We start from the raw sequence: 23224 nt of genomic DNA on the forward strand, positions 1-23224 counted from the left end.
ACGCTGCTTCAACACTGCAGTGTAGAACAGTGGAACATCACAGACTGGCAGCTTGCCCATACATTTAAATTGCAAGTGTGATTTGAAAGGATGCTGAAAGGTGTTGATATAATGCTGTTATTCTGAAACAATCTTAAAAAAGCAATCCCAACTAGAAAGGCTTGTACATTTGGTTTTAAGACCATTTAAGACATTTTAAGACTCATACACAGGGGCCTCAAGTCAAAACATATTCCTACTTGTAATTGTGAGTCCCCATTTGTCAACTCTCTGAATCGAATGCTTTCCCTGTTTCATAATTCTTGATGAGGATACAACACTTGTATTCATTTGAAAGGCCTACTCTGGTGAAAATTGTTTTATTGGTGCTTTTAACATGTTTTTGTGGCATTTTTCTCATGATAGGGGACATATATAAAGAAAATTAAGATTAAAATGTGATTTTTGAGTAATCCTTAATCGTTGTGAATCAGGAACAGATGAAAAAAATGCAGCTTGAAAAAGTTGTAGCTGTGATGTACTTGTTAGCGGGCAACAAGCTCCATGCTCCACTCCATTTCGGTCCATTCCTGTGCAACTAGATCCACGAAAAACATATAAAAATCTAGCATACTGAAAAATAAGGCTTTTACCAAACCTTTTCTTTTATTGATTAAGTATAACAACAAACAAATACAACATAGTCTTCTAATGATGACCCAGAACTCAATCCCAATATTCGTACTGACATTTTTTCAAGTTTTTTCTAATGCAATTTCCTGCAAACTTTTTTGTTGCTTTTTTTGCATCAATAGCTCAATTTTATTATTATTTTAGCTTAGAGAAAATTAATGATAATTTCAAAGTTAATATCATGAATTGTTTGATAGATGTTTATATTTGAACAAATAATCTGCAGGCTTTAAGGGCCTATATAATGCTTTTCTCAAGCCTTTCAGAGTAAACTATATCCATATAGATGATAATATATTACCAGTACCTTTAGCACACTAAAGAGCAATGTTTTTATTGAACTATAAGTTATTTTCGCAGCTCATTTTTCTACCAGAAGCAGGGCTGAAAGTAAGCCGGTACGGTACGGTACGGTACTGCGTACTGGTATAGGATCTGGCGGATGTACGCCGAACCGGCTACAAGATCAGCTATGTGGCCGCTCTTTGCAGCTTTAACACACATTCAAACGCAGCTGTGGGCTAAAACTACCGCTAATGAATCGCTAATAAAACTGTAGACCGGCCAGCACTTTATTTGATCATTTTACCGTCTCTGTGGTTTTTAAAATGTAGCCATGATAAGATGTCGCTGCGTCCTTCTGTCTTTTCACGTTATCTGCTAATTCTCTCACTTTCCTAAACAAACATATTTAGCATGCGCAAATTACAGGGTACCTTTTGATTTGTTATGTGGGATCACTTAATTCACAGTCAAGGACGCACATGCAAGCTGGAGGTTGGTTAGTTTGCAATGGGAAAAGTAAAACAATAAATGATTCCTACAGTTTTTTTAACACTATTGGGATTGATAGTTCAAGATGTAACCTAATATGGTAGTAGTGAAACATGCAGCAAAGAAAATAATTTACTTTTGAAAAAGTTATTGAAAATAGAACAATGCAAGGAAAGTTAAAATTTGTAGAAAGAAGGTGCATTTCTGTGTTTATCAAGTTCTTTAGTCAAATAATCAATTTAAATATATTTTCCACAAACCCTGTCAACAGTTGTATTTACAATCAAGATTTATTCTTAACTGCATTTATCTGTAGTGCTGTAACGAGTCATTTAAACAACGATTCATATCATGATTTGTGCTGACCGATCCAATTCATAATCCATATCAGTTCACTTTGAACGATCCGATTCCCTGACCTAAAATCGATGCAGGACATCTTTAGCCAAAACGTCAACCAGAAGTTTTCCAGATTGCTTATATTTCTTGCAAGATAATCAAGTGTAAATTAAATATGTGTACAAACAAATAGAAAACAATAATAAATGGTAAATCAATTCACATTTTACTTCCATAAAGTTTTTATGTTTTTCCACATAAAAATAATTTGGACATTCTACCACACTGTATGGTCAGGTGTCTTTGCTTAATTCAAAGTGTTTCCACACACTGGACTGGAATTATGGACTGATCATTTTTTGCAGCCCTCCCAGGTGTGTTTTCCGGTGTGATGCACTTGTTTGTTTTTACTTTATAGTAAACTAAACTTACATTGCCTCAATCCAAGTGAGCGACCTTGGAGGCATTTCAGGCTGACAACTCGAGCAGAGCGTTTTTTTTTAGATTAGATTAGTTGACTTTATTTATCCCACGATGGGGAAATTCACTTATCTGTGTTTTAACTGGTTACTCCTCCCTAGGGCGGTTCAATCAATCAACTCACCTGTTCAGCATCCTATTTAATCCCAGGCGTGCGTGTCCATTCTTTCTCTTCTTTTACCGCAAGCGTTGCGTTTGTCGCCGGTTCTCCTACTAATTTTTTCAGCATCATGATGTCTTCCCCCCGATTTTTCGGACTCGATGGTCCCCTTTCTTCTGGTGTGGGGGCATCCGTCTCCCCGCGTCTGCCCCTCCTTTTTCGGCTGTTCAGCAGGCGCAGTACCGGCTACCTGCGCGTCTTTCGGCGCGGCAATTCTCGCGTCTCCAGCGTGCATCTGCAGGGGGAGTGTCCTGCAGTATTCGGGTTGTCAGTGTCGCTCCATCGGGAGATGTATGGGCCGTGATCGCCGGAATCTGTATGGTGAGCGGCCGTGCTGCCCTCTTCTGTGTTTTTCTGTGTTGAGGCTTTTTGGAGTTTGCGGCTCTTCCTCGTTCCTGCTCAACCCGGTCATCGGTGATGTCACGTCCCTAAGGACCCTGGGATTTGCAGTTATTTTTCTTAAAAGTAATGATGTGTCGTCCTGGTGTCGTTTTGGGGATTGTGAGGTCTTTTCCGTGGTTGTGAAGGCTGACGGTCCTCGCCAGGTCGGGTTTTTCATGCTGGCTGACTTTGTTGTGGCTTTTGGTGTATTTCTCTGTAGCTGTGTGTTATTTAGGACCCGGATGTGAATTTTGGCCATCATTCGGTGCTGGCTTTGTTGTGCTGGCTCTCTTTTTGGTTTCTTTTCTGTTTTAGCTGTGTACATTCGATAGTTTAACCTGCATTTTGGTCCGTCTATCGACCTGTCTCTCATCTGTGGACATTTTACTTAGCATTGGTCTCTTTATGCAGCATCTGTGGCTCTTTTTTCATTTTAATTCGCTGGGTCCGGAAACAGCGATCCTCGTGTCTACACGACCGCATGCTCAGATGTCTGGTTCTGCTCCACCGATTCTCTCTTGGGGCCGGCTGGTTTGTGGACAGCCACCCTGCTCTATGTTCCCCAGAAAGTCAAGCCCTAGCCTTCAGGGAACTAACAGCTTTGTACGCGGCCCCGTCTTCTCAACTTAACAGATATTTTGTTATTTTCTCTCTTTGGTTGGTTCAGGGGTTTCTGGCTGGTTTGTGGGGGTTATATGATGGGCTGTTTCCAGGGCCCCATTTTTTCCGTTTTCAAGTCAGCCCCTAGGGTGGCCACTGGGAAGTATTCAGGTTTGACGCGACTTATGTTGGAACTGTCTGCGCCTCGCTGTTCATCCATTCTGGGCATCAACAGCCTAATTCTTCGTGATCCTTCCGGTTTTGTTTTGCACTTCGACTGACCATGCCATCTCCATGATTACATCCACCGGACGCAATGCATGGCTGGGGAAAGCGGATATTGCATATGTTCTCACTGTTCTGCCTCTCCATCCCTCCCAGTGGCGTCTTCTTGATGTTAGGTGGCGCTCAAAGTGTTATTTATCAGTTTACCTTTCGGCTGTCGTAAAAGTCCTCATGGTTTTGACTACATTGTCAGAAGCCCTGTGCTGGACTATGTGTAATCCTTTGGGCTCCCCTTCGTTTTGCATCTTTTTGATGTTTTCTTGGTGGTCGATTTTCCTCCATTATCCCCGGTCTTTTGCGTTTCTAGATTCTTGGAGTGGTTTGTGTTATGACGATGACTGTTTCGGGTCTTTGGTCTCCCTCCACTTGCTTTCTCAGGCTACGCCCTCCGTTGGTTTTGGGGAGAAATTTATGAAGACTGGTTTATGAATGTCCGGCCGCCAGAAATTTAGGACATTAAACCCAAATCCACAGCACCAATGTTCCGTTAACCGATCATGTGCTTCTGAGAGAATTCAGCCGTGGAGATTATTACAAAGGTTGTTTTAAGAAGTGCGATGATAAATAGTTAATGTGTCATCGGTTGACATGGTTTAGTGTTTAAATAACTTTACATTACGAGCTAATTTCATCCTGGCTGTTGAAACGATATCACTAGCTTCAGTTCCAAGAGTTAACATTTGTGTCCGCAAGCCAAGCCTTAGTCTGCCCTGTTTTCAAGCAGATGACACCCGACTAAGAGTATCTCCATTTGGAGACTTGTTGTCATCCGTCTCTAATTGCATGAGGTTCAGCCCGCCTAAAATACTATCAAAACCTACGATCCCTCATGGATCTCAAATTGTTCTTCATTTGCCAGTATCTAGACACCCTTTTGCCAATTGATATTTCAGTAGTCTGTGCTTTTGTTGTCCACCTTTTTGAGAACCGCTGATTTCAAGTAAAAATCATCAAATCCAGCCGAGCTGCAGTCCATTGTAAGTGAGATATCGAGCTTCCTCATCTATGAATCTCCTTGGTCCTCAAATCTCTTTGGTCTTTGGAGACCCTTCCATTCGCCTGCTCTATGGCCTTCTGAAGGGGCGTCCCTCCGGAAATGACACAAAGCATTCCAAAACTGATCAGTTTCTTTTTGTTTTTTTGTTTTTTAACTTGTCCAGTCCAACAGCTGGGCAGACAGATGAGAGCTGAAGGCCTCTTGTGTTGGACATATTTTACTTTAACAACAGGGGTTATTAATCTTCAGACAAACCAGAGGTATGTCTGAATAAAGCCCTTTTGTAATCGAGGCCAAACGTTATTAATTTCAACCATGTTTGAAAATCTTTTGTGTTGGACCGGACGGAAAAGGAAAGAAGGAAAGAAGAGAGAGGGATGTTAGGGGGGGATAGGAAGGTGATCAAAGGAAGCCCCCCCCCCCCCTTCATAAAATCATGAAGCAGCATAAAGCAACAAGCTACTGGATGTTTATCATTACAGTAAGGTTCAGATTTAATACAAATCTCCAATGTCCATGTGTTAACATGTACACAATACAGATTGTGTGCACACATGCATACTTATGCCTTCAAAACAACTGGTGTGAGATATTTCATTCAATCAATCACACAACCACAAATAGAAAAGCAAAACAATTAACAAGAAATATTGCAATTTAAAAAACAAAACAAAAATCCAGGAACAAAAATGTAAACATATTAAAAAAACAAAAGTAATGAACTGCTAAAAATTTAAATTAAATAATAAACTTTTGCATTAGCTTCTGGGCGCAGCTAATGCAAAAGTTTGGTGTTTGATTAATCAACTTTTTACCCCAGTTCAGGCAAAACATCTTTGTGTTTTCCCTGTTCTTAAAAAAATCAAAACAAATATGGAAATTACCTTTGTTTTTGTTTTGTTTTTTCTGTCTGCATTTTAGTTTCTGGAATTTTGTTTTGATTTTTAAAATGCAAAGTTGTATTTTCATTTTCCCCTTCGTTGGGATCTTTAAAATGTTTTGCATTGAGTGATTTGTTGATGTGATTTGGACTTCAGGGGCCTGTTTCAGAAAGAAGGTTCAACCAACTCTGAGGTAAAACTTGAACTCTGAGTTGGTCTATCGAGAGATTAACAACTCTGAGTTTTCTGTTTCAGAGCAGCTGATCGGAGTTAGGTTAATCAACTCTGAGTGGACTGATTCGGAGTTAAGCGTGTGCACCGCGACTATAAGAAGCCATTATCAATGAAGCGCAGATATTACGTGTCACCATGGCAACCGTGGAAAAAAAGAGGTCTGCATATTTTTCGCCAGCTGAACTTGACGTGCTGCTGCAGAGTTACAGTGAATATGAGCACATATTCCGGAAGAAAAGCAACACTGCTGCATCTGCAAAACAGAGACAGTTAGCGTGGGAAAACATAGCTGCTCAAGTTAATGCGCAAGTTTGCATTTAAATCATTGTTATAAAATATTGGCTGTAATAACTTTTTAAATAGCGTAAGGTGTGAATTAAAAAATGGCGATATTTAGGTGTACTTTTGCAGTGTTATTCGTGGTGTAATTGCATGAAATGCTGCATAGTGTACAGAACCAATCTGGGGGGAAAATGCATTTAACGTCGGTAAGGTTTAGAGGACTTTTTTTGTTAACCTTCCCCTCTTGCAAACGTTGGTCAGTTTAATATTAATACATGCAATTGTGTTTTTAAAAGTGAACTTTTGTCTACCCTTGTATTGATCAAGTGGTATAGGTTTATATGGGATTAAGAAAAATAAGCAGTACTAGCAAATTGTGTTTCCAAAAAGTAATTGTTACATTAATCTAATTCAAAGTCCCTGATTTCATTTTCATGTAGATGCAATCCTGCAGGAATTAAAAGAACATGGCAGCAGCTAAGAATTAAGTATAAAAACATAATTCAATCAGGTAAAATTTGAGCATGTCATGGATGTAGGCTTTGTTGACAATATTTGACATATGAAACATCTACATAGCAATACATATCTAATGTTGTTTTCATTGTATATATGTAATTGACTGCAACGAAAAACGGTAACGCTCAAACAAAAACGTATGGGGAAATGACAAAAAATCGAGCCTTGGTCTCAAAATCCTCGCACGACGTACATTTAATTCTCTACGAATTAATGCAGCCTCCTCGTCTACTGGGTCCTCCAAAAAAGGACAAGCCATTCTTGTCACTTAGACCGTCTCTGTGTGATAGAAATGTGGGCAATGAAGGTTAAAGCGAAAAATACCGCTTCATCTTTAAATAGGGGAGGGGACCGGCAGAAACCATGAGTTTAGAGAATAAAACCTGCTCCCGACCAGGTTAGGTTGACAGCGTAAGTAACCATGGACACTGACTCTGAGTATAAGTTACCTCTCTTTCAGAAACGGGTTTGACTTACTCTGCTTTCTCTGGTTTAACAAACCTCCCATTCTGAAATTGAAAACCCAGGGTTTCCCTGATTTCAGGGTTAACGCACTCAGAGTTTACACTTAAACTCCTTTCTGAAACAGGCCCCAGTAGATCCGTGTTGTTAGTCCCACAAAAACAAATTTGCCGTAAAATGAGGGGAATGTTTGGTCAAATGTTGGATGTCAATGTTAAGTCTTCTAGGTTGGCTGTAATTATCAATGTGACAACTAATCTATTCTTAATCTAATCTAATTTATCTATTGTTATAAGGGTTTTAAAAAGGCAGAATATGTGTGATGTGGCAAAGTGTACCATGTGGAGATACAGTATACAGCAGAATGGGAAAGTGCAGCTTCACATAAACTGAGATCAGTAGACAACCAAGAAGACAGAGTCTTAGCATCCACAGAGGCCTGCAGCATGCTCATAAAAAACTAAAACCATACTGTGCATATCTCTTTATGCTGCTGCCATTCCAGCACATTCACTCTCAGCTAAACTCTCTCCATCTCTCTGTCTCTGTGCCATGATGTGCTTGGTAGCAAGGTTTGCCTGGAGGCCTGTGCATTAATTTTTTTTTCCTTTTAAACTCTCTGCCTTCAGCTTAAAGCAGGAGTGTAAAGAAAGAAGGGAGAGACAGTGAGACAAGGAGTGCTGTAGGCAAAAGCAGCTTCACAGAGAACTCTGAGCCTCAAGTCTTTGAGCCTGTCCTCTTGCCTCCTTTTTTACCTCCTCTGCACTCGTTTTCGTTTTGTTTTCAATTTTCTAATCGTTTCCATATTTATCCTGACTGTAATCCTTGTGTTTTGTCTGAGTTTTCTTTCACAGTTTCTTGTTTATTTGTTTTTTCTTACTCTTTGTTTAGTTAAACTGTCAAATCCTGAAATATTTTCCTGTTTTTGTGACCTTCTCTTTATTTTTCAGTGAGCTCTGGCATTTGTTTTCTATTATATATGTCTCTTCCACATTTTGGCCTATTTTCTGTTCTCTAGGAATACAAAATTTTTGGACTTATTTTTTTCATTTTATTTATTCACGACAACTTACATGTGATATTTTGACAATACCATACAATGCTGCATTCACAACTGACATGCATCGCCCGTTCAAGAACGCACTAAACACGCAATGCGTGAACACTTATTTAGCCCATGGTGTTCACATTGGACTGTCACTACCCAATACTTGTTCACCACTAACAGCTAAAAAGAGCCTTGGTGCAAAATGCTGAAGTGGTGCAAATCTAGCAAATCTTGCTCCAGGATTGTTGTTTCCAGCTTTATTCCAAAATATAAAATACTTGGTATATAATTCCGGCTGGGCACAGACCGCAGTTATGTTTTTCTCCATTATCAATTTTCAAATGGTTTGCACTTCTGCGAATCAAACTGGTTTAACTGGTTATAGTTTAACTTTAAAATGTTTTAAAAAACATAGGGTCCGAAAATAGACTAAAAACTATTGTAGCTTTGTGAACAAGAGGGATTTGACCGCGGAAGCCCTAAACATGCATATACGTGCGTTTACATAGATTTTTCATTGGAAGTGACTGCTTAAACATGCGTTTAGAATAACAATTGCAAAAAATAGCAAAGCCACATGGATATCCCCAATTTTTCTAGTTAGATCTTAACTCCTTCGTTCCTGAAGTGAAATGCCCTTGAGCAAGAAATTGAGCCCATTTGGTTTTGTCAACCAGTGTGTCAATGTTGACTACCAGTAGATTATTTCTATATAAAGTACATCACATTATCTATCAGTACAATGTTTCCTGCAATTTTATCATGTGCTTGTGATGCAATTATTTCAGCCACGATTTCTTAAATTAACTATCTTCTTGCATATTTCTACTCTGTTTTAAGTCATATCTGGTATTATTTTTTGTCTTAATTGCAGACAGGTAAACCTTTACAGACCTTTAGCTCCAGTGTGTACACTACACTAAACCTTCAACCGTAACTAGTGGATTCTGAAGTGGAGAAAAGCAGCTTTGCCTTACTAGTTTTGCATATTGGTGCAAAGCCAATATGAACAGCTGCTTTTCTTCACGTCAGAATCAGTGGATTCACGTTGATTGTGATAACGGTCGAAGAGTTGCTGAACGTCCAAAAGGGTCTTTTTTAGGTGACACTGGCGGTGTTGAAGGGTTAATCTGGACTTGATAAATGACTGTGGAAAACAGAAAAGAATTCTCAGACAATGCGTGATTCTAATTTTACAGAATTTTGCTGTATGTTGCGATCCTAATTGAATTTAATTGAAATATAGGGGTAAAGATCCCATAACAACACAGTTTTTAAATGTTTTAAATGTGTACAGATTTTAAATTTCAAATGCAAATGCCTCTGGAGTTCTCCGTGTTCAGAGGTGTGCAGTACATATGTGCAGTAGCAGACTTACCAAATGTGCAGAATATGATTTAGAACTGGCTTGTTGAAAAATGCATGAATGTCCCCTAAGAAGATGTCATCCTGAAGGAAGTAAATGTGCTTTTTTGCATTAATGCTGCCATCGCAGCAGAATAAAATATTTTACCCAGGGGGGTTTGTAATCATCACAGAGCCTGAATTTTGAACTTGTTGCTGATAACCCTTTTTGTGGCCTTTTTTTCTCATCTTTTCTCATTTAATCTCATCTTGACCATGCCGAGTCTAATCTTTCAAAGGATTATCTCTGACTAATGTAAAAAATTTCCACTTTCAAAATGCTAATAGTCTATTCCAGATTACGTTTCTCCCTATAAAAAACAAGTGCAAAACTTTGTGCATGTTGGAGAATGTAATTTCTTTATGACTACCGGTATCTTTATAATGGTTTGCTTTCGTTTTTCTCACAGTGCTATCTGACAGACAGCAAATGAAGGCTGTGTTTTATTAAGAATATAGTTGTGCTTATTTTTTTAAAGTTTTTCTTAAAGACCCAATTTGATTACAATTGTGTTAATGTGTTCTTGTGTCAGTTTTCTCAGTATGGAGGCCTCTAAATTCAGAAAATTAGGTTTAAAATGACATTTCTGAATATTTATTTATTCAAGTTGTTGTTAATCAGGAGCAGGTGTAAACTACCATTTAACAAAGATTGTGTTCATTCTGTAGAAAATACTCTGCAGCTCTCTGCTCTGTACCATTCTAAAGCAGCCACTTGCAGAAAAATAGATCCATGTACGTCTTTGCTTTCTTCGTCTCAGCTGGCATCTTAGTTAATGTGAGGCTGGGGGTGTGAGGGGCGTTAAGAAAAGTAAACAGAGATCTCTCAGCAGTGGAAGGAGGAGGAGGGAGTGGGGCTGCTCTGCACCAACAGTCCACAACTGAGAGGCACATTTCTAATGGACTCCTGCCACTCTGCAGGAGACCTAAAAAATTGTCACAAGTTTTGTTATTTTAGCTATGAAAAAAAGAAAGCATAATCATAATTAAAAGACCACTGGGAACGATTTTAAAATAGATCAAAAGATGATCAGAGTGGGACTTTAAATTCTTAAAATCCTGGAATAAAATGTTACACCTAAAATAGAAACCACAATATTTTCCCATATTTTAAAATGATGTGCTTAATCTCTTTTCTTTAAAAGAAACTGTAAATTCCTGATAACATGTAGATTCTGTGTCTATATTTGCTGCTGAAAAATCAAGAAAATCTAAATACTTTTGAATAGTGTGCAACAAAATTTGGTGTAAATAATATCTACATGTCTGCATGATATCCGATCCAAAAGAATATAATTTCTTTGGTTTGGCTAAGGATACACAAAATTTAAAAACCATCCATCACCATCAGCAGTTGATGTGGTCATCTGATTTCCTCTAAAAATCCATTGAAGCTAGTTTGCCTGTTGACGTTTCTGACAGCTATTCTTCTTCATCCAGGAGCTGTGCGAGCCTCCAGTATCTTCCCCATACTGAGTGTGATCCTGCTCTTCATGGGGGGGCTTTGCATCGCCGCCAGCGAATTCTACAAGTCACGCCACAACATCATCCTCAGCGCTGGCATCCTCTTCGTCTCTGCAGGTATCATGGGAAGAGGGTAAAGAGCGATAACAACTGTTATTAATCAAGATCACTTTGTAAAGTTTAGTAAGATCTAGAGTGGCATGAGAGTAAAGTCTGAGTTTTAGGGAAAAAAGATTACAGGAAAAAGGATGAAAAGGTTCAATATTGATTAATGAAAGACATAGTAAAGGAAATGAAATATACAAAAAGTGAGAAATACAAAGACCTGCGGTTACATGTGCAAAATATCTTTGATCGGAGAAAAGATCGGATAAGAATTAAACTGTGTACATACGCCACATTTTCAGTCAGAATAAATCATTTGGACATGCGAAGAACTCTCTAAAATACCGGAAACAACCGTAGAACAAGAAATATTGAGTTCCGTTGTAAACAAAGAAACCGGCAGCATAGAGTGAGATGATCTTCTAAACGTGATTTTATTATTATGATTATTATTAAGTGCTTGTTCGCTCACAATTTTTTTTAACTGTGCTTTGTTTGGAAGAAGGGTTAGGGTTAGACCAGGGGTCGGGAACCTTTTTGGCCAAGAGAGCCATAAACGCCACATATTTTGAAATGTAATTTCGAAAGAGCCATACAATAATGTAGTGTCCCTTTCCCACACTGAGGCACTGAGACTTAACCTCTTTTAAGGTTCTTTATTCTGGTTACTGTAGACCGCAACAAACGCCGCACAGTTAATTCAGCAACTCCTCAATCTCTCCAGCGAGATGAAAGCGCTTCTGCCAACTTTATATTCCCCTGCTCCCGCTCCAGCCCTCCCATTTCCCTTATTCGGCCCATAGCTGAACCCCATTGGTCCAAATTACCTAACAACAGGCTGAGCGACAGAACTGAGAGCCAATCAGATCTCTACCTGATGCGTTCATTGAACTCCAGAACTTTTAACGCGGCCCAACAGCCACCCAGTCCAAGTCAGTAGGCAACGATATGTTTCAAACTAAATATACAAATGAATGTGTGCATTTGATGTGATTTCAACATTTTTAAAGTACAATAAGTCTGTGGATTCTTTTTAATAACATTGTTATGCTGTTGCTGATAAATAAGGCGTTGAGACTTTAAACGTGATCGTAGGTTGGTCTGAATGTTCTGTAGATGTGAGAAAGACTGCTCACGTGCACACGCGGAGCCAAACACACACTCACACGCTGCAGTGAGTGACAGGCAGCGGGTTTTACGTTATTACAATCCCTGCGCAATTCACCTGCTACCTGTGCCCACAACTCCATCCCCCACCCCCACCCTCTGCTTTCTTCCTCACACATCCCGTCCCCGCAACTGCGCGCTCTTTCTCTGAGACGGGAGCGCGCAGTTTTAGGCACGGCAATTCACAGGTTTCCGGCTGGTACAAACTCTGTGAAATAATAGATAATAGTAAATTGATAGTGCTCTCCAAGCAACGCTACTACTGCGCGCCTCTGGCATCGCATGGCGCCCGAGAAGGACTGGTCCAATGAAAAAAAAAAAAAAAAAAAAGTGTAATTAAAGATTTGTCTGCGAGCCACATGTGACCATCAAAAGAGCCATATATGGCTCGCGAGCCATAGGTTCCTGACCCCTGGGTTAGACTAATACGTGCCAACAACATCTTGACTGAACGTAAATATGTGGGAATAAAATCAGCCTTTATTTTGTCTGGAACTGATTGGATAAACAAATTCACATGATTGTTTGCACGGTCCTCAGGACTGCGCAGCATTTGTCCATTCAAAAGCCGTCACCGTTAGTTCACAAACCGTCCTCCGCTCTGAGACACGGTCCACCCGGGGGAGACACGGTTCTTCTGAGTTTGGCAGCTCACTCACACAGGGCAGCGGACGGACTGCCTTTCTCTGAAGCGCCACACCGTCTACCCATGACGTAAAACCAGAGCAGTAGTGACCCACGATCAGAATAAGTTGGCTGGATAGTAGCTCGGTTGGTAAGGTGGAAGGCTGCCACGCAGGAATCCAGGGTTCAAATGAATGAATCAGCAATGGTAATGGGGCAATTACCATCACCCAGTGAGGGTCCTTGGGCAAGTCCCTTAACGCTGCTGCGGGGCTCATCTGCAGCTCACCACTCCCCCAGGGGATGGGTCGGAGAACAAATTTCGCACACCTAGGCCTAGGTGTGTGACAGATGGTGGAACTTTATCTTTAAATTGTTTATATGCACCACGATCGGATCAACAATCGGCAAAACCCACCTATCTCGAATGAGTCTGATCGGAGCAGAGTATTCCAAACGGCGTGTTTGACGCATTTTTATTCTGATCAGGCGTTCATTCCGATTACTTTTGTCCATGTAACCGCAGTGGTTCTAATCCAAGGCCTTTTGTGCTAAGCCAAATAACTAATTAACCTGAGTGAGGATGAATGAATAATTAATGGACCTGTACCAGAGTTGTCTTGGATTGGGCATTCTATCATCCACAATAAAGAATCCTTCTTTTCTGAGCAAAGGTAATAAATTCAAACATGACGTTATGACACTTAAGTACCAAGTACTAAAAATGAGAAATATGATGAGGGAGGTTTTAAACAACGTCTTACATATTCCCAAAAGATCGTAAAATAAACCTTTGGTTGGAATTAAGTTTGTTATTTAGTCCAGTTCAAAGACCCATGCCAATTATCTTTGGATCTATTTTTAAAGCATTTCCAATATTCTTTTAATTATAATTCTGCAACTTTTAGGCAAAATCAAATCAAATTGTTGGCCTGGCCCTACTTCCCATTATCCATCCATCTACACTCTCTCCTGCAAGCTTTCAGCCCCTCACACCACCATCCTAAAATTTCATGTGCAACAAAAATAGTGAGCAATATCAGAGCTATCCAGCCATACAGCTTTGAGCTAGATTTAATCTCAGACGAGGAAAATAAAGATGTACATGGATGTTTTCTTCTACAAGTGGATGAATCAGAAGGGAGTGGAGCAGGGAACTTGCAAGTTGCCATTGTAGGTTCTACATCAAAGCTGCAAGCTTTTTCCCAAAGCATTTTTGTGTCTCCTCCTGATTCACAAAGATATGAATAAAGAAATACTCAGAAATGCAATTTTAAGCTTAATTTTCCTCAAATACATCCTCAGTCATCAGAAAAATGCCACAAGAACATGTCAAAAAAACAAAAACACAATTTTAGTTGGTGTGGGTCTTTAAAGATGTGTCATTGTATGATAGAAAACGGCTATTAATTTAAAGAAAAGCCTTTAATATCCATCTAAAATAAAATGTAAAGTTTTCTTGAAATTGTGTCTATGAAGACTCTCATTCATCCAGGTTGATTCTATCATAGTAGTAGGGTTAGGGGCTGTCATCTGGACTTAGTCAAATTTCCTCAGTTTGATAGGTCATTGTATGAATGTATAACTGATTATTGTATTGTTTTTGTGTATTATTCTTATTTGTTTGCTTGAAATAAACCATTTCTAAATCCAAATCCAAATCCAAAAAGTTAGAATACGTTTCACCTCTTATCCAAAAAGCTGTGTCAATTCTGAATTAGCTGGTAAAAGAGCTGGTATATATATGCTCATGGGGGAGGAGTCAGACCTGAAACTGGATGGTATTGTCAACCTAGCCTACATGGTTTCGGGTCGTTAAGAGTCCTTTGTCCTCAGCTGTGGGTTGGGGAGTCAGTGACTCCCTCCCTAACCAGGTCATCTCTTTCAGCTGTTATCCACCTGGGTCGTTAACAGCTGAAAGAGATGACCAGTTCTTTTACCAGCTAATTCAGAATTGACAACGCCTTTTGGATAAGAGGTGAAACGTCTTCTAACTTTAAAAACTAAGTCCAGATGACAGCCCCTAACCTACAACTAGGGTTTTCTTGAAATTGTTACCCTTTTGGATTAGCATTTTTAAAGAGAATCTATTTGACCTTGTTGTGTTTTCCCTTCTCTTCCAACCTCCAGGTCTGAGCAACATCATAGGAATTATTGTGTACATATCAGCCAATGCAGGTGACCCCTCTAAGAGCGACTCCAAGAAGAATAGTTACTCATACGGATGGTCCTTTTATTTTGGCGCCCTCTCTTTTATCATGGCTGAAATGGTGGGCGTTCTAGCCGTGCACATGTTCATCGACCGCCACAGAGAGCTGCGAGTGGGTGCAAGAGCCGCCGACTACCTCCAAGGTGCAGCCATCACTCGTATTCCCAGCTACCGCTACCGATACCGACGCCGCTCACGTTCTTCATCCCGCTCAACGGATCCCTCACACTCCCGCGAGGCATCACCAGTTGGCCTGAAGGCCTTTGGGACTTTACCTTCCACTGAGCTGTCAATGTACACCTTGCCTAAAGGCCAAACAGGCACCCCTACAGCTACCTATAACTCCACAGAAAGGGACCACAACTTCCTACAGGTCCACAACTGCATTCAAAAGGACCTGAAAGACTCAGGTGGCCACAGCAACACCGCCAACCGGCGCACTACACCTGTATGAGACAGAGATTGACCACAGACCCTTGCATAACATTACTTGACGGAAGACACTGGAAAGTGGCAAAAGACAGATTGTTGTGTGCGGGGTGGGGGAATTGTTCATATTTGGATAGAAAAAAAGAGTGAAGAATTGGGTTTCTGTTAATAAAACAAAAAGAGAAAATGGAAAACAAAATGCATAAAAAAAATGTGCATGATCTACCCATGAACCATTGTTTAACAAGTTTTTTGTAAAGTGTTGAGCGGTCGGGGTTAAGGGGGTGAACATCTGGGATGCTTTGGTAAGATAGGCAATGGTTGTTTCTAGGAACTGTGGAGGGATGGGCTGGGCCAGGAAACCTGCTCAAAAGTAACCTTCATATTTTTACTTTTCTTAGGTTTAGAAAAAGGGACCACCGCCTGCCCCCCTCCCCTCGGCCCATCTTAAAAACCTGCCCCCCTGCACTACCATCGCAACAAGCCCCCAACACACATGCCCTCAACGCTCTTAAGCCTAATTTACACTAGTCCTTCTGTGATGCGTCTCTGTTGCGTTTATTAATCAATCGGAATGTTTACATTATCTCTGTCAAGTCTCCATCTAACGTTCGTCCCTCCACAACGCAAGTTTGAGGAGTTCTATTTCCATTTGAGCCGATTTTGCGGCAAAAAGCCAGAGAAACAGCAACAAGGTACGAGTTTCAACATAAAACTTCTGTTGTAATTTCAAAATAAAAATGTATAAATATTTATTTTATATATTGGGTGTCGTGGCCAAGTCATAACGCAATTAAACACCGCAGATAATACCAGCTTCCATTTTCACTTTGGACAACAAAAGTTTAATTTGGAAGTATGCATGCATGTTTTATATCATAATTTATGATATAAAACATGCATTTTATAAGGACTCAGTGAGGAAAGCTCTCTGAGTCCTCATAAAATGGATAGAGATGGTTAAGTAGAATCTTTTTTATTTCAATTTTTCCTGTCGTAAGAACTCCTCCAGAACTTAGGCTAAGAGGTGGGGGGGGCGGACTAGACACACATCGGAGACAATGTAAACTAACTGATGGTTGTAAGACGAACTCCACACACAACGCCGCAGACCAGTGTAAATCCGATGTTACACCCCACTCCTTTGTTTAGTTGCTGTATCTTCTTGGTTTCATTCTTTAAATCACATAATACTGTGAAAAAACTGCAGTGTGGTATTCAAGCAAAGAGCTATTAATGCTGCAAAAAAATCATAAAATTACTATATGTATTGATTCTATATAAATATATGAATATATATGTTAATATATCATAAAGAAATACTTCCCCTGCGCCAAAACTATCATCAAGAAATAAAGTTAAGTGACCCAGGAGTAGCTAACTGGTAAAACTAAATCAAGGTGTCATGGAAACCACATCACCATGAAGAAGTCTGTAATGGAAAAGGCTAAAGCTTACCTGAAAAACTGAAAGTAGTAAACATTTGACATGTTCTTTTTTCTGCAACAGCAAAATATTTTTAAGGAAAAGCTGACCTCTGGTTTTTTTGTTTGTTTGCTTTCTTGTCGTTGCTTTTTTTGTCCCATAAAACGGGACAAACAGCAGAGAGAACTTTGGAAAGCTCTCTTTGCAAACTTTAAGAAGACTGTGGACAATGAGCCGTCACTACTGCCAAAGACACAAAGTAGTGCGTGTGAGAACATAGCTGCCACAAAGCTTGAGCTAAGTGACGACAAATAATGAATTTACATGCATGCTTGTCAAAAATCATCTGATCTACTTTTAATGAACTTCTGTTTTAAACAAATGAACAATTATACAATATAAGGGCAGTGGGAAAATATAAATTAATGTTACAGTACTGTGTCTCTTTGATTTATTTTTCTTTTGATCAGAGATTTTGGGATGGGGGCTGATTAATTACATATTAAAAACAAAAACAAGAGAAAAGTATTGTGTATAGTTTTTGAATAACTTTTATTTTGGCTTTTCATTACATGCTATTTTCACAGATTATTAGATCTTTAAGACAGCCTTAGCCTGTTTCTTTATTTTATTTGATTTTTTTTTTGTTTTTGTTTCAGTGTAAATTCGATTTTTAGATTTAACTTCGTTCAAGTTGCCAAAAACAGAATGACTCTGAACTTGGATGCATCAAGTCCTGATGACAAATAAAAATGGACCCTTACCTTTACGGAAATCATTGATTGTACCGTGAACTGCATTTTGCCAATGGGAACAAATTGAGGATGTACAAAAGATGTACAACACCCCCGTAGATCAGAGTAACTCCCCAGTTTTTACAGTTTTCCGTGTGATTTATTAACCTTGTTTAATTGTTCTTATACTGTCTTAAGCTTAGCTTGTGGTTAATTAATAATTTACACAGTGCAACTAAGAAACTGTGAAAAAAAGCACTGCAAGAGATAACGTAATATAAAGTGGACAACTGAATGAACCGATATACTTGAGACTTTTCCATAAAAAAACTGCACGGTAGATCTCTGGTGTTGGGCTTATTAGCAAAAAGTAGCTGAAAACGTTGGCTTTTTTTACTTCGGCCTTCTACTCCTCTCTGGAGCAGACAGCAGATTTCAACATGACCAGAGACAAATTTCACTGACTGAATTCTGCATGTGAAGGTATTTTCCAAAAATGGTCCGGTAGCATTGAAAAAAGTACCAAAATTGTTATAATTGACTTACTTTTATATATAAATGAAGTCCATGCACCACTCCTTCCGAAGAAACATATGGATAACCTGTTTGTAGAAATGTTCCTTTTCTTTTTTCAGTTTTAAAAGTCTTTCTGTCTCAATGGAGATCACTGCAGTGGGTCTCCACAAATTCCTCCATTTAGAAAATGATGCAAACAATATTAAAGACTGCACTTGACTTGCTACAGCTAATTCTATTATTCTTTATCCGCAGTATCACATTCTCTGGGATCACCAGCGCCATCTGCCTTGAGGCACACATACTGCGTGCCTCATGCAGTGTATGTCTAATGTGCATTTTTAACGGATAAAAAATGGGTCACAAACTGGCACCAATGTGATCAGACAGTTGGCGAGAAATACGCAAATGAGGTCATCAAAAAATAAAGCAACACAAATGCGGAGAACACATTTGGGACTTACACTTGAATTTTAAAAATGTGCGGTCAACAACAAAATCCAGCCTGGGACCCACTTAAAATGCATGCGGGGAATGCAGCAAGGTGCCCTCTTCTCCTGCACCTGAGCCTGTGCAGGCTGGACGGGGCAGATCAGGGAGTTTGTGGAATGTGCAAACTTGTAGAAAGTCATGTGGTCAAATGAGAACTTAACAGAAATCTTTATAATAAATTCTACTCGTAGTGTCTACAGGGAGAAGAATGGAGAGTTGCATACCAAGAGCACACTGTGAAGCATGGGGTGGGCACATCATTATTTGGAGCTGTTTTTCTGTGAAAGGGAACGGATCAGTATGAAGGAAATGACAAATCAGGGCCATATATGGAGAGATTCCGGGCTAAAATCTATTCTCAGGGAAAGTATTGAAGATAACATGACTGAATCTTCTAGGATAACAGTGACAACTGTAAAACATCACAGCTCTTGAGAAAATCTGCAAGGAAGAATGGCTACAATGAACAGCAGTTGTCATTATCCAACCAACAGACAACATTATCACAAATTTGAAAGGAAAAAAAATTTTGTGGCCTGATTGAAAATAATTTTGGTTCGAATGCTAAATAATAATGGCACAAAAAATGTAAAAGAAATGTCCTGCCTTGCTAATGTTTCGGTCACAAATACAACTGCCACCGCTTGATGGGGAGGCATCAACAAAATCTCTGTCAGTCAAGCGGGGACGACGACGTTTCGAAATCGGGCGGCCACAGGGCAGTGGCAGCTGGATCGCCAGCTGGCAGCAGCTCTGACTGACGATGTCTAAATGTCTCCGGATGGCGGCGTCAATATCAAGTGTCATCTGCCGCCAGCCGCTTGGGGGTATATAAACTTTCTATTTACTGCCCGAGAAATATTCTTGGCTGCAACAATGGTCTAATCTAATAACAACTTCTTCTTCATCGTGTGCGCGTTACTCTTCATCTATGAGTAGTGCAGCAAGCACAATGATCTGTCTTCTCCGTATTCTTCTCAGCATCAACTGCAATTTCGTCAATACGCAGGTCTTGGACTCTTTGTGGTGCTATCAGTGACATGATACGTTTTGTGCTGCAACAATGCTGCCTCCCCATTGATATACAGGACCCATGGTGCTCGGGATCGTCAGATTGACAACTGGTCAATGCCAGTAGTTAATCTCCTTCTTTAGCTAACCTCCTCCTGTAGCTATCCTCCTCTAGTTGCCAACCTCCTAAAGTTGTTACCTCCTCCCCTACGATTTTTCTAACAATGAGACAGTGGCAGTGGGATGGCAGCACAGGGACAAGGGTGGCAGTCTGAAATCATCCAATCATCAGAAGATTTTGGGGACCTTGGAGACCCTCCTATCATTTCAAATAATTTAGTTGAAAATTATTACTGAAAACTAACTTAACGTTTATTACATCTTTTAGAAAAAACAGCAGCAACTTCCAGCTTTTTCTACCACAACTATCACAAAAATGCACATGAGATTGCAGAGGGACTGTACATTAAAACAGACTATAGAGTATCTTCTTTTTTAATTTTTGGATGTTGGTGTGCCGCAGGATTTTTGTCAAGGAGAAAGCGTGCCTTGGCTCAAAAAAGGTTGAAAAACACTGGTCTATCAGGATGTAGAAACCAGAAAAACCAGAGAAACCAAATTCTTTCTACAAAATCTCACAAGAACAACTTTTAAAAGTATTTCTTTTATACTACTAAATATTGAAGGGAAATGGTCTTGAAAAAAAAACTGTTCTTGGCCTGGCAAAATGCTGTTGCCCAAATAGTTTTATTGTGTTTTAGAGCACCAGCTCAATATCTGTCAGTCCACCACAAGTACTGATCCACCAAACCAGCTTTAACGATGACACAATAACAATCATAATGCATTCTGTTTTGTTCACACTTCATTGTTATGCTGTTTGCTCAGTTTTTTAGTTTTTCACTGTTCAAGCATTTGTTTTAAAAACTGCTGTTCCATCAGCTCCAAAGTAAATGTCAGATGCTTCCACATCACATTTAGTGTTCTGCGTGAGCCTGTGAAATGCTCTTTCCATCTATGTCTCTCCTTTGCTCTTTCCTCCCCTGGTGTGATGATCGCAGTCACTGGCATGTCTCTCCACGACACTGCTGTGATCACTGAGGACAGGCGAGGGAGGCAGCAGAAGGGAGAGGAGGAGGAAAGAGTCATGGGAGTAGAGCAGATGTTCAGTCTGACTGAAACAGTGTCACACTGCCTCCATCTGGCCTGGAGGTACACAACAAGTTTCTCATTTTAATGCACAAACTTTGTGACCTTGCCAAAATCCAGAGAACATTATTCTCCAGGCCCACAGAGGGATTTGGGGTGTGCTGTACTAGTATTGTAGTATTGTATTACAGAATTCAACACTATCAAATTCCATCTAATTATTATTACATTTATAATTTTAGCATTCATGTCATGGCTCGAAGGCACATTAGTCGCGCCAATCCCTTTGGCTCAACTGATGCTACCTTCCTAGTAGGTTGCTCATATGTTCCATATTTTTGTCTTGTTGGAGTTAATCTTTGCCTAAAAATCTGTGCTATGGAAGGACAAAACAAATCTGTCTGGAAAAATAAAGCAAAAAATGTTTAAATAATTACAAATAGAGCCACATGAGCCAATGAATCAACTAATGGTTATTAGAGAATAAAACATTTGATGGAGATTTGCATAATGATTTGCTTTCTTACATCCTGCCACAGCTATTTACAAAAGAAATTTCTTATTTAAAATTTAAATACATCAACCAGTCTGTATCTAAGTAAAAAGGATGATGAGCCGTGGGCTGTGGACTAAATGAACTGATACAACTGAAAAAATAGGAGGCAGTTGTGAGCCGGAGGGTCTCCCTTCAAGGTGGGCTATAAGAGGCCTTAGTAGACCCCAAGAAAGAGGTGACCTCAAGCCCAAAGAATTAACAGATAACAGATTAAGGATAGAAAAGACAAAAAATACAAAGTTCTGTGCGGAAATATGTTTAAGAACAATAACAGCTTAGGGCTTAGGACTTGCAGCATGGAGAGCTGCTGATTCAAGTCTATTCTCATGCAACTGTGATCATCTTTCGATCTACTTTCAAAGCAGTCCCAGTGGTCTTTTAAGTATAATTATGCCTTTTTTTTAGCCAAAAAAAAAAAACCTGTGTCATTTTCGAGGACATTTGCAAATCAGCAGTAGTTCATTTGAAATTTGCCTCAGAGTTCTGGAGTTCTGGCTGGACTGTTGCTGAGAGCTCTCTGCATTTTTCATCTGCTTCTGATTCACAAAAATTTGAATAAAGAAAAATGTTTATTGTTGTTTTATCGCAGAGTACATTTCTATTATTTATATTTCAGAACACTAGATTTTTACACTCTTTCACGGATCTATTTGTCTGCATCAGAATGAAGCGGAGCAGGGAGTCTGTGGCTCCTGTAGGCACAAGCTTTTTCAAGTGGCATTTTTTCATCTGCTCCTGATTCACAACGATTTGAAGAAAACTGTTCTTTACATATATCCTTCGTCATCAGAAAATGCCACAAGAACGTGTTAAAAACACCAAAACATCATTTTCATAAGAGTTGGTCTTTAACGGCGACTTTTAGACTGTTGCATAAGATTTTAGCAATTTATCGTGGTAACCCTTTATATGTAGTTCTGTGGTAAAATGTCGGTATTTTTACTGAGTAAACCTTATTAGAAAAACATTTAAACTTCAAACTTCCACCATCCCTAATCACAGCTACTCCACCCTCTGCATATTGATAAAAATTTCATGAATCATAAAAGTCAAAAGCTGATTTTGTCCTTTCACAGGTCTGTAAGACAAAATTCTTCGACTCACTTCATGTCTTTGCTCCCACTGCGCTGTAGCTTGTACAAATAGCTTTTTGGCTTTCATCAATGCCTAATCATGGATGTATGGTGTTTAGATTACTCTCCCTTCATAAAATATCGACTGACTGTGCATCTCTAACAGTTCAGGTTAATAGATTTGAAAAGTAAAACACATTTTTTAAATAGTTTTCAGCTTTTGCCTTTTTTTTTTTTAGTTGTAAGTCTTGAATTTGACCCTTTTTTTGTGTCTAATGGTCAGAGTTGGTAATAAATACTGGAACATTTTATTAGAAAATCCTTTTAAAGTAATGCCCCTTCATGTTTGTTTAAGCCTTCACCAATCTTTTTGTAAAAACAAAATCTAAAAATGTATTAAGTTAATAAAAAAAAGAGAAAATATAGAAAATGACTGAATTGAAAGCAGTGAAAACATTTTTTGCAGTGATGAAATAGTGATGAAATAGTTTTTCTTAAGCAGCTTGAATTTGAGCTAGAACTAGTACGTTTTAGCTCAGGCAGAAAGATAACAGAACGGGGAAACAGCTGTTCTGTCCTTCCTCACCTGCAATTAGCAGCTTTTCTAGGTCATGGACTGTTTGGGGCTACAGAGTACACCAAGCTGGACAAACCTAAATAGAGATACAAAATAGTAAAAGAAAAGCAGCTAAACTCAATTTAACTTAATCAAATTGACTGATTACCCTGTTATTTGTAAAGAGGCAGCCATG

The 23224-nt window shown here is 39.3% G+C and overlaps 1 protein-coding gene across 1 annotated transcript in view; it reads left to right on the forward strand.

The window, feature by feature from the left end:
• The window catches only part of cacng2b (calcium channel, voltage-dependent, gamma subunit 2b), a 108188-nt gene extending 90811 nt beyond the window's left edge, over positions 1 to 17377 (forward strand). The window contains exons 3-4 of the mRNA XM_004066076.5: positions 10959 to 11099; positions 15009 to 17377. Coding sequence (XP_004066124.1) covers positions 10959 to 11099; positions 15009 to 15541 — 674 coding nt within the window. The 3' untranslated portion in view covers positions 15542 to 17377. The remainder of the gene's footprint in view (positions 1 to 10958; positions 11100 to 15008) is intronic.
• The last annotated feature ends 5847 nt before the right edge of the window (positions 17378 to 23224 follow it).

Source organism: Oryzias latipes, chromosome 1 (assembly GCF_053564925.1).
Source record: "Oryzias latipes strain Hd-rR chromosome 1, Olatipes_Hd-rR_3.1".
In the NCBI taxonomy this organism is placed as follows: domain Eukaryota; kingdom Metazoa; phylum Chordata; class Actinopteri; order Beloniformes; family Adrianichthyidae; genus Oryzias; species Oryzias latipes.